At 40.9% G+C, this 12,197-nt stretch overlaps 1 protein-coding gene across 2 annotated transcripts in view; it reads right to left on the bottom strand.

The window, feature by feature from the left end:
• Window positions 1-9,980: 9,980 nt before the first annotated feature.
• Window positions 9,981-12,197, bottom strand: part of kkv (hyaluronan synthase-like protein kkv) — a 144,614-nt gene continuing 142,397 nt past the window's right edge. For both annotated transcript variants that reach the window (XM_065222217.1, XM_065222216.1), the window contains exons 9-11: window positions 11,533-11,736; window positions 11,110-11,472; window positions 9,981-11,048 (exon numbers count right to left, since the gene is read on the bottom strand). In XM_065222217.1, the coding sequence (XP_065078289.1) occupies window positions 10,827-11,048; window positions 11,110-11,472; window positions 11,533-11,736 (789 nt within the window). In that variant the 3' untranslated portion in view covers window positions 9,981-10,826. The remainder of the gene's footprint in view (window positions 11,049-11,109; window positions 11,473-11,532; window positions 11,737-12,197) is intronic.

Genomic DNA, 12,197 nt, shown 5'->3' with positions numbered 1-12,197 from the left:
GCGCCCTGTACTATCGTAAACAAAGGAAAGAGCGTAATCTATTTTAAAGCTTGTTTTGAGATAAATTTTGTTTCGCCTTTCGCTTTGCATGGATTTTTCGATAGTGGAACATTTAAAAAAAATGTTTTTGGTTATTTGTTAGTAGATTTTTGCCTGCTTCATCTGAATGCTGTAAAATCTCCGTTTGTTTACATTTAGCTAGTTTCGCCCTAATCACAATTTTCTCCGGAAATGATCCATTGGCGATAACGGTGACTGCAACTCTTTATTCCTATGGTGAAATTCCATAAGCATTTGCCAAGCGGAGATGAACCAGCCTGCGGCTGAAAATCTCCTAAATAGAGATAATAATAATAAGCATTTGCCAGTCTATGCGAGAAATATGGCAAACTTTGACTTATCTTTTCACTCTATTGAAAAATCCCATTTCAAACTGTCAATTTAAGCGTGAAGAAACGTTGGCTGACAGAGCCGGCCTAAACGTCAAATGGATTATCATTGTTGTTTCAACAGATTACGTGCTTGGACTGCTCTTGACTATTTCACATTTTATTAATGTGAGGATAGTTCTGGAACACGAGGTGCTGGTGCCAAGTATACATTCGATTACCAGTGGTGAATTAATTCAAGGTAACCTAAGCTCGGAAGATGAATTTCCTAGTTTCAAGGGAAACTACGCGCCGTTTCCGGCTATGAAATTTTGTGAAATCTTTAGAAGACACTGAGCAGGATACTGAATTGGGGAAAGAAGAATTTTGAGATATGTGTTATTGCAGCACAACACCACAAGACGTCAGGAGTCAGGACATCCTGAACGATTTCGATTGTTCGATCTGAATTTTTTTTCTATGATACGAATTCAAAGATTGCCAGAATTTCACAAGAAACATAAACACGGAGAAACTATGCTGTCATGTTGTTGCAAGTTGTTCACCACCAAACTGTGGTTTGGACATCCAGAAGGTGCAGTATTTTATGTTCAGGTTAAGCACAAAATAGACTAGACTTTTTTTTTTTAATTCGTTGAATTGTAAAACATTTGACTCGATTTTGTTCTCCTATATTTTTATCCCAGTTTTCTTTAAAGTAATGGGTTAACTAATTAAGTAAGTAGTGCATGTCATTAAGTTTATTCGCCTGCTAGGTTTGCCTTGTTAACTTCAACTGTGCAATAATCATCGATGAGATTTGTGTCTCAAAATTTTATTATTTATTTTGCATTATTCGATTGATATATTACAAAACACTCCTACTTCCTGTATTTTTAGTGGGGCAATATCATCAATAGGGCCACCCGCTAAAAAATCAACTTATTGCACATATTTAAAAAAAAATCAGCCTGCAAATGCTTGAAGCCTACTACAACTATCCATTTCTTTAAGTCTAACAAAATACTTTTCTCTAGAGCAAATATTCGAAAAATGTTAGACTAGCTCAAAATGTCAAAACTGCTATAAAATGTCTGCATCAGAAAACAAGGACTATCGGTAGTCTTATAACTTATCGTTGATGTTCCTTCAGCAGCTTTATAAATGGTCATTGATTTCTTATATGACACGATGTTTTTCTAGATTTTAATAAACATTAAAGATTTTCTTAACAACATATTACTCAAGTCCATTCGGGGCAATATGAGCACCACTGATATTGGGGGAGGTTGTTCATTGAAACTTCCGGTCCGCTTCGTAGCATAGTGCTTGCTAAGAGGTGCCAGGTGGTAACCCACCTGACGATCGGCCAAATTTGGAAGACGTCTGCATTGAATTGTCTCACATTGTCATATTCCGCCCACTATATCACAATCAATTGCGAGTAGCTGAGCGGAATGGAGACAAGGAAAGCATTTGGTACAGGACCAAGTCTCTCCCGGCTGGCGCCAAAACAATGAACCTGGAAGCAACTGGATCAAGTTGTCATGGGGCACGAAATGATCCTGTTGCATGGCTTGGAGCTGTTGCAATCGAGGAAGGGGGGGTTGGTGCTAATGTTTGATTTGTTTTTGTATAATTTCAGGTGTTAAGGTGGCTCGCTGCCTCTGGATAGTGGGTTTGACGGTGGTTCAGCAAGAATAATATTGAGACATACGGGAATGCAACAAACGTGTCGAATTAACTGCATTGGTAACGAAAACACAGAAGAGCGTACACCTGATGTCACACACTAAAGTGATGGTAATAAGGTCGATGATAATATGACATTTACACAAAAGCGGAGATCAAATCATTTTGGTCAACGTACCAAAATTCGAAACTTCGATTAAAACGTGGAATCTGTGCAGCACCAGTGGAGAACACTCAAAAGTTGCAGGTCTCATCAACCGCTGCCTGCGGTATATAACTTGTGGCTGGTGGCCTCACAAATGGATCTCAGATGTAAATGTCATCAGAAGCCGATAGCAATAGAAACGAAGTCTGCAGGCAAGCATTTGATTATGAATTAAATCCGCCAGAACATCGCAGCAAAGGCAAATACTAAGGCGACGGAGCGTCAACAAGTAAATTAAGCAAGCCGATAGGAATTTGAATTGGGCCCAGGTCAAGCAGCTGCCCAGAATGGAAGTCTTTCACGTTGGCCCTGTGCACCTCTGGATGTTCCCAGGTATTTGAGTACAACGACGATGGACGTTGCCCCTTGGAACGGAATGAAAGCGAACAGACTTGATGTTGCACAACAAGCCAACGTGTTTTTTTTTTTTTTTTTTTTCAGCAAAACAACAACATCCTCTATCTCTCTTCTTTATTCTTTTAATCTCTTACTATCCCCTAATCGGACGCTAGTGGGACCAAAAAGCCTGCTAGTGAAAGGAAAGTCGTTATGCTATACGGTCTAGTATAGGCCACGACTAAATTTCCGTAGGTTCATGCCTGGCTTAAGTGCAGATCGGTAGGCAGTAGCCTGCCAGGGTGTGAACTGAGCAATAACAATAACAATAACAACATATTACTCAAGTCCATTCGGGGCAATATGAGCACCACTGATATTTCATCTTAAATTCTTTAAGAGATGAACTAGCCTATGGCTAAAAATCTCTCTAATAAAGAAAAAAAAAATAAATTCTTCAATTTTGCATTATTATTTTCGTAAATACGACTGTATCATATGAAATCACGGTTTGAAACAGCTGCTTTGGTAAAAAATCAGTCATTCACAAGACTGAAAACATATAGCCCTAAATAGGCAGTACTTCTGAAATTTAATTTATTCTACAGAAAATAATTGTTTCTGTTAAATCTGTTTATGCTAAAACAATTCATTGTTGACCCTTCATAAAGCCTCAAGAGAACATCCGTTGTTTATAAGGTCGCTCATACCACCCCGATTGAGTGCTCATTTTACCCCAGCTGGTTTAATTTTGGTTACAAAACGAACATTTTTAAATCTTCTTGCTCAAGATTCAAAAGTTACTATTCATTTGGTTAAACATCATTCGAATTCTCTACTGAATTTTGTATGATTAGTGATGATTTTTTAAGGTGGCCAAACTGCATGTCATCTACGTAGAGAATGAGGAACACTCCATCACGAACATATAAGCAAGGATCGTTATCACTACGATAAAATCCAGTACAGTAACGAACTTGTGAAACCGTTCGTTCCACGCTCTAGACAGTCTTCTTTCAGCCCATAAATCAAACGATTTAACTTGCATACCATACCGTTAGGCTACAAATGGTGAGTCGACAACCTGGAAGGAGTGTTGTCCCAACAACTCTGTTCCTCACAAGTTCCTACCTCACGCTTCCACGGGTCAGCCGATGGCAAAGACCGCCAGCAACAGATGCTGGTAACGAAGCCTGGGCAATGTCAATACAATAAAACATGGATCCCGATCGTGGTGATAGCAAAGTGAGGAGGTGCGACCCTCGAGCGTCTGTTTACCATGGAGGTGCGGCTCAAACAGCGTCTGTCTTGGAGCGAGGGATTGAATAAGCAATGCTGTACCAAAGGTCGAAGCCTCACCAATATGATGTAGGTATCGCGACCTCGGTAAGGTAGCATACCGAAACCTCACCTTTACTCAGAGGCCGGAGAAAAAGAAAACAACGAACGACATTTTCGGCAACAGACCCGGCAACAAAATAAGGACAATGAATAGAAACTCATTTCTTGGAATGTCAGAACCTTAAATGAACCTGGACGAGTGGGCCTTTTGGCTAGTGAACTGCAAAAATTGAATGTGAGCGTATGTTTGTGCTATTCAGGAAGTACGGTGGCCTAGATCTAGAGAACGTGAATTCAAGGCGGTGGACCCCATCGCCAACAATTCTTTCGAATATCATATCATATCGGTGGCGATAGGGCAAAACATGGAGTAGGGTTCATAGTGATCGGGAAGCAGATGAAGCGTGTTATGCGGTGGAGACCGGTAATCGACCGCATCTGTGTATTAAGGATACGGGGCAAATTCTTCAACTACAGCCTGATCAACATCTTTGCGCCAACTAACGATAAATCCGATGATGTTACCCGCGAGATGAAGAGACGTATTGCAGCTGCAATCAGGGCCTTTTACGGATTGCGTAACCAGCTGAAGTCCCGTAGCTGCAAGTGAAAATGAAAATGCTGATATTTCCGGTGGCCTTCTACGGCCATGAATCGTGGACCTTAAAGGAGACTGACCGGAGAGCATTTGGTGTCTTGGAGAGTAAGGTGCTGCAAATAATACTCGGCGGTAAACAAGAAAATGGCATCTGGCGGTGTCGCACGAATCACGAGTTGTACCAAGTGAAGCTTTTAAAACACGGCAGACTACGGTGGATTTTTTTAAAACTTTATTAGAGAGATTTTTAGCCGTTAGCTAGTTCATCTCTAAAGAAAACTACGGTGGACTGGGCATGTAGTGCGGATACCGGAAGACCGACAAGCAAAGATTATATTCAGCAGAGAACCCGGTAGAGGTCGTCGACTCCGGGGTAGACCTCGCACACGTTGGCTTTTTGCAGTTGAGGAGGACATCAGATCGCTAAACGTTCGTGGCGACTGGAAGCGATTAGCTCTGGACCGAGTCCAGTGAAGAAGACTACTTCATTCAGCGCAGAATCAACAAGGCGATTCGTAGCCCATCAAGTATCAAGTAAGTACCATACCGTTGTCCTGCTGAAACCCCTCTGGCAGAGTCATGAATATCTCTTCATCAATTCTCTCGTTCAAAACCGCAGTTTTCACGTCCATTTGATGGATGATCAACTGTTGATGATTTGCCACTGCCAGGAATGTCCGGAGGGTGTAAAGTTTTGCTACCGATGCGTATGTATCGGCATAATCAAATCCATAACGCTGTGTGAAGCCACGTGCCACCAACCTTGCCTTGAATCGATCTGGCTCGCCATCTGGTTTGATTCAAGGTTGCAAATACTCATTTCAGATAAAATAATGTTTTTCGGAATAATAAAACCAAAAGATGGCATGATGGCATGTTTTACTTGTAACTTACAAGAAGAGGTTACAAAGTATGTGTTTGAAACATAAAACCTGGAAATTTTACTTTCTATAAGTCACAATCAGCGATTTTCTGATCGCTGAGTGAGTGAGTGAGTGAGTGAGTGTGTGAAAAATCGCTGATTGTGACTCTCATGAAGTGAAATAAACAGGTTTAATATGTCAAACACATTCTTTGCAACCTCTTCTTGTATCCTACCAATTCAAAATATGATCATGGCATCTAATTATTTCATAATTAAAAAAAACATTGTTTTAGCTGAAATGATTTCGCTGCTTCTTCTTTTTTCTCTCTCTGTTTTGGTGTTTGGTAACATCCCTCCGTTTGGCACAGCAAGAACTGCTATATTACCAGAATTCGCTGCACTGACTTCATTTCGTCATTCACAGCCGCTTGCTAGTGTACCCAATCGTCACATTTCATACGTTCACCTAGTCGCTCGCCAGTGAAGGGAGTTTGAGACGATGGCTATATTCGATCATCCCTAAGGTGTATCCTTGGTTTAAAGGGTTGGAGGTGGGTCGAGACTTCATTCGTGGGATGTCTCGTCTCATACCCAATCACTATTCGTTAAACGCTCACTTGTTCCGTGTTGGGCTGGGGGACAGCAATCTCTGAGAATATGGACAAGGCTACCAGGACGCAGACCACATTATTTGGTCTTGTGCCGAGCATCATGGAGTCAGATCTGAGCTATACGATTACCTTCGGGCTCGAGGTAAACAACCTAATGTTCCAGTTCGGGATATTTTGGCTAGACGCGATCTGGAGTTTATGGAAACTCATAGGGGAAATGATGGCTTCGGCATGACAGACTATTTTCGGCAACCCAAATGGAAACGCTATTTTCACGGGATTTTATTAGGAAAACACTTAGCTGAATGCATTCAAGCGATTCTTTAGGCTTTCAGCTTCAATTTGATTATATTTTTACCACTGAGAAAAGCAATCTAGCAAGGTTTTCTTCAAATGAAACACACGCACTACAAAATGCTGCTGATTTCGAGTCCGAAGAAAGCGCAGCTCAAATAGAAAGGTTGCCGAATAAAAAGATGTTGCCCACAATAGTCGCTCTCACTAGAGAAGATTGGAGCTTTGTAAAAGCGTTTCAAAACAGTTTTTGACAATTCTTTCGACTGAAATTGTTAGAGCAGTGAGCCGCAAAAGATTGTAAATAAACCAATACTGCATATGTGTGCGTTCCTTAGAGAAAAAGGCTATAGAAAGATGGTCGCTGCTTAGGTTGCCGAGAATACGTAAATTCCCCTATATGTTTTCTTTAAGACTATTAACCTTAGATTGTAAGTTTGATTCACCTTGTGTTTAGTTTGTATTGTGTGTGTGTGGTTTTTTTCTGTAACAATTCCATTTGTGACATTCATAAAATTGTCATTCACTAACCTTGAGAAAACCGCGAGTATTCGGTTGAATTACTTGAACTTTAGATTTACGACATTAATAACGGAAATGATAACTTGGCTCTATAAAGTTTGTTCGATCGAGCCTGTACAAATAAAATAATTAAAAAAAAACATCTAGTGCATCTGGAAGATTATTCATTGAACTCAAAGAGAAACCAGCGAAATCCATAGCGTAGTCTTGGTTCCTAGTCCGAGGTTCCTGTGTAGCTTCTTCTTGAACATCACCATCGCCATCATCTTCACACGAGTGAAATCCATGAAAACCTCTTCGTTCGATTGAAAAACATGATCCTGATCGTCACTGCACTCTTCTTCCGGTTCTGAATATTCATCTTCCGGTTCTGATTGTTCGTTCTCCGATACCAATTGTACGCTTACATCACCTTTATCTGGAAAACATTTCATTGGCTCAGTAGTAGCGTTTTCATCAAAAATTACATCGCGAACAACTACAATCTTTTTTGCTTCTAAGGTCATATACTCTATAACCACAGACAAAAAGACATAACGCTCGCAAGTTGTTCATCGAACACGCATTTAAAGGTCAATTTAAATGTTTTTTTACTTGGTAGTACCGCCATCTGTTCAGCGTACTGTCCTTCACAGTATACACAACAGATGGTGGTGGTGTTTTAGTGAGGATTCAATTAGCTAAGTCACTTTGTCTGTGGTCCGGTGTTTAATTGGTCACCATAGACTAATTCTTCCGGCAGTCACTTGAAAATTTTCAAAAACCAACCCCGATCATTGCAATTCTATGGGGACAAATAAAAGAAAGACATTTATAATTTTTGTTACGTTCTAATTGTGAAGGATGTTTCCTGTTGTATTTGACATTTTGGACGCTAGGTAGGAGCTTCCGGGAAAAGCCCGTCAATTTCGAAGACACATCGGGAAAAAATATACTGTACCTAAACAAATTGTAAGGCACATGGACTGGACTAGATTTTTAGGAGTGAAGTTATTATTTTGCTTTAAATCTTGATTTTAAAATCGAGATGAAAGTGTGTGGGTTCAAAAAAAAAAAATATCGCTGTGCTCAGAAAACGAAGCTCTTTCCGACGATATATAAAAACCGATATATTTTTCAAAATTAAAGAACCCAATTCCACGAAAAAATATAAAGAAAATCGAATTTTCAAGAATTTTGTGAAGGGTTTTATGGTTTTTCCGAGCATATTTCCAAAAGCATCTCGAGAAGAATTTCTAGAGAATTCTGTGGAAAATTCCAAGTGAATTTTCAGAAACATTTTTAAGAGAACTCCAAGATAATTCTTAGCAGTATTTTAAGCAATTCTGAGGTAAATAACATGGGAGCAGAATTCAATCAAATTTGAAAGGGAATTATGGGAGGCTTCAGTGAATTTTTGAAAGAATCATTGAAAAATCGAAGAGAAACTGAAAATGAATTCCATGGAATGTTATATAGAAATTTTAATGCAATTATCAGAGAGAATCTCAAATTTAACGTTACTAACGAACTTTCTTGAGATCATTCAGAAAAAAATCTGGACGAGTTCTTAGCGAATTTTCAAGGTAGTTAAAACCTAGACAAATTTTTAAGCTAGATAAGATCTTCCTTTATCAAACTAAAGGGTGATACGGTCAAAATTTGGTCAAGGGAAAACGCTTGTAAATCGGTGAAATCGTTTATTTAAAAAATCAAATTAAATTTCTTTTTCAAGTTCAATTAGTATAAAATTCAGGAAAAATATTCAGTTAGGCTTCCGCTTTTCCAAATCCGAATTGCCGGGCCTTACGCTTGACCCCTGCCATCAGATTTTGTACAGCCACCTTGTCCACCTTCTTCGCCGCAGAAAGCCAGTTTGCCTTGAACTGCTGCTCGCCCTTAGCAGTTTTTTTGGTCTTCTTTAGGTTCTGCTTGACAATAGCCCAGTATTTCTCAATTGGGCGGAGCTCTGGCGTGTTGGGAGGGTTCTTGTCCTTGGGAACCACCTGCACGTTGTTGGCGGCGTACCACTCCATGGCCTTTTTACCGTAATGGCAAGATGCCAAATCCGGCCAAAACAGTACGGAACAACCGTGTTTCTTCAGGAAAGGCAGCAGACATTTATTCAAACACTCTTTCACGTAAATTTCTTGGTTGACAGTCCCGGAAGCTATGAAAATGCTGCTTTTCAAGCCACAGGTACAGATGGCTTGCCAAACCAGATATTTCTTTGCGAACTTTGACAGTTTCATGTGCTTGAAAACATCTGCTACCTTTCCCCTTCCTTTTGCCGTATAAAACTCCTGTCCCGGAAGCTGCTTGTAGTCGGCTTTGACGTAGGTTTCGTCGTCCATTACCACGCAGTCAAACTTCGTCAGCATCGTCGTGTACAGCCTCCGGGATCGCGCTTTGGCCGTCGTATTTTGTTTATCATCGCGATTTGGAGTCACTACCTTCTTGTAAGTCGATAGTCCGGCTCGTTTTTTGGCTCGATGCACGGTTGTAGACGATACACCCAGCTTATTTGCGGCATCTCGGAGAGAGAGGTTAGGGTTTCGCTTGAAACTACCGGCAACTCTCTTTGTCGTCTCAGCGGCTTCCGGTTTTCGATTTCCCCCCGATCCAGACTTCCTGGCTGTCGACAAACGTTCCCCAAACACTTTAATTACATTTGTAACGGTTGATTTGGCAACTTTTAGCGGTTTTGCCAACTTTGCGTGCGAGTAGCTCGGATTTTGGCGATGCGCGAGCAAAATTTTGATACGCTGCTCTTCTTCAAAATCAAAATAGGAGCAACATTCTACACACACACACCTTCAAAATGAGGGGTGTTCAGGTTTTTTAAATGCAAAATTGAAAGAAATACGTCAAGTTGATATTGACCAAATTTTGACCGTATCACCCTTTATGTGTTAAAAATAGCACAAAATGTGTATGCATAGCAGTGGTTATCAAAAGAGCAAGTCGATCATGATAATCGATCAAAGCAGATAGGATCTTTTGAAATGTTCATCTAGACTTGTGACTTCTATCAATCTTGACCTTTAGCGATATTTTTAATTTCGTGAAATTACAACACTCCACGGTATGTATCTACGATACACATACAGCCAACAATACGAAAACTTCCGGGAGCTTTTCTTTCCAGTTACATTAACGCCAGCAAATGTTTGTATAAAAATGTATAATAAGTCTATCAATTTTATTTCACTTTTTCCATGGTTTAAGATTTACACATTGTGAAAGGAAGGTGATTCCCTCGCACTGACAAAACATAATTGAACTAATGAACGATAGAGAAGTACTTAATGAAACACGATAAAAAAAATCTCATACAGAGTGATAGTTTCGAGGCATATTTACATAAACGAGATTGAATTTAGCGATCGTTCTTCACCTATCTGCTTTCAAGGTTAGCGACGATAGAGTAGAGGATGTGAAGAGGAAAGAAGGAGGGGCCTAAAATTGATTTTATTCTCTAGGAAATAAATATGCAATAGGCGTTTCGAAATCAATTTTTTTGTTGGTAGTATTTCTAAATTTTGAACTCCTACTTGTTGCGACCTGAACGCAAATAATGGAAATGAATTTTCATGCGGTTGCTTTTCTTAATTCGTTAGTTTTAAATCTATTGAGTATTTCCTTTCGCGTAAGTTCGTCCTGTTTTGTCGACGTATCAAAACTGTGAGTATATCAATTGGCAGTTCTCCGTTGATTGGTTGTAGTAAGGCTTAGAAGAATACGTGTGCGTTAATCCTATTTCACAAGAAAAAAAAATCATATCGGCAGTTGTCTGTTTGCTTCCATAGTTAGAGTATCAGTTGGTACTTTCTAATTGTGCTATAAATTATCAGTTGTCACATCCAACGAACTCGTTTCACATCCAACGAAGTTAACATTGAATTGCTTATTGCTAGAACACGTTTTACGCTCCATCAAGATTTAGGACATCACAATCCTCCCGACGAGGCTCGACGAGAGGTAACATGCTGCACAAGGACGATCTCCGGTTTTGTCACAGCCGTCCATTGTTATTGCTCCACGTCACCTGGTTGCGGGGTTGCAACCGAAGCGAATTACGGTCGTCATCTTCGACGACGGGTTCGTAGGCCTGATTGACCTGACCGGTAACGCCGTAGATGTCGCCTCCCGGACCACCGTTCACATTGAAGATGTCCTTCACGCTAACACCGGCGTTCGATGTTCGCAATGGACGTGGTGGAGCGTTGTTGTTAGTCTGTGAATAGAAACTTTTGTGAGATGTATGTATCAAGATAGATAAATCTGGGTGCACTTACGGTGTTCACTCCGGTAATTCCATACTCATTGTTCGCTCCCAGCGTCTGCATCTGCGATTTGCGTCTCTCAGCCATAACCGAGTTCTTGCGCACCTCCAAGGCACGTATCGTCTCGCGGCGCATCGTCATACGACGGGTCAGGATTGGCGTTCCGCTGTTGTTCTCATCGGCCGTCAACTTGAGGAATCGCTTCTTGAACGCCACATCCAGTGTACCAATCTGTCGGCGGGGTTGCCGAGCCTTCTCCAGATTCTGAATCGTTCTACGGCGTGCTATCCGATCCGGTCCACTGCCGGAATCGTTGTCATAGTCCCCGTCTATACCTTGAAGCCTCTGGAGATTCTTTACTATCTCCACCGCGTGCTGAATTAGGATGGGAACTCGCGATGAGAATTAGTTGAAATGGGAATCAACAAATTTTACCTTGTCTATCAGAGCATCTTGCGAGAGCTCCTCCGGTTTCTTGTTGCAGCCCCAGTTGAGCTCGGTTGAGGCGAGGATATGCGACAGGGTTCCGAAACGATGGAACAACATGGCAGTAAACTGGATCACCAGGATCAGCGCGAAGAAGAACACGAACACCAAACCGATCGGTTCCAGCTGAAGATACTCTTTCGAGATGTGCACCTAGATGGATGGTTCGAATCGAGAGTGGATTAGTTTATGTTCTCGAAGGTTTGACTGGATCATGATTCGAGGTTAGTAGTTACGGTTTAGCACAATTATCCATGGTCAAAGACGAAATGTACATGCACCAGTCCTAATTTCGGTCTTTTCCCATAGATTGAGCCACGTAGTCGGGGGAGGGTGTTAGTAGGACATGTGATACAAATTTTGATTGCATTATGGTTAACAACAGTGAAACAGATGTAGCCTTCTGGTTAGCCACGTGATGATGATGATGTTCGATTTCCGGGGGAGTTTTAGGAAAGGGGATTGAATGGAGGGGGGTATAGTTTGCTTGGTAATTTACAAAATGGTCAGTGTTGAAGTTTGTTAAGAAACGTCAGGTTCATAGGTCTGGGTTGAACACGCATGCACATTGCACCCTGGTTATGGTTACTGTATTTTGGGAGTATGCTTTGCCG

The sequence above is a fragment of the Ochlerotatus camptorhynchus genome, unplaced genomic scaffold (genome assembly GCF_037179485.1).
Source record: "Ochlerotatus camptorhynchus isolate MF236.1 unplaced genomic scaffold, CSIRO-AGI_Acam_v1.1 ptg000161l, whole genome shotgun sequence".
Taxonomy (NCBI): Eukaryota; Metazoa; Arthropoda; class Insecta; order Diptera; family Culicidae; genus Ochlerotatus; species Ochlerotatus camptorhynchus.
The sequence above is the reverse complement of the archived record's forward strand: the minus strand, read 5'-3'. Positions and strand labels throughout refer to the sequence as shown.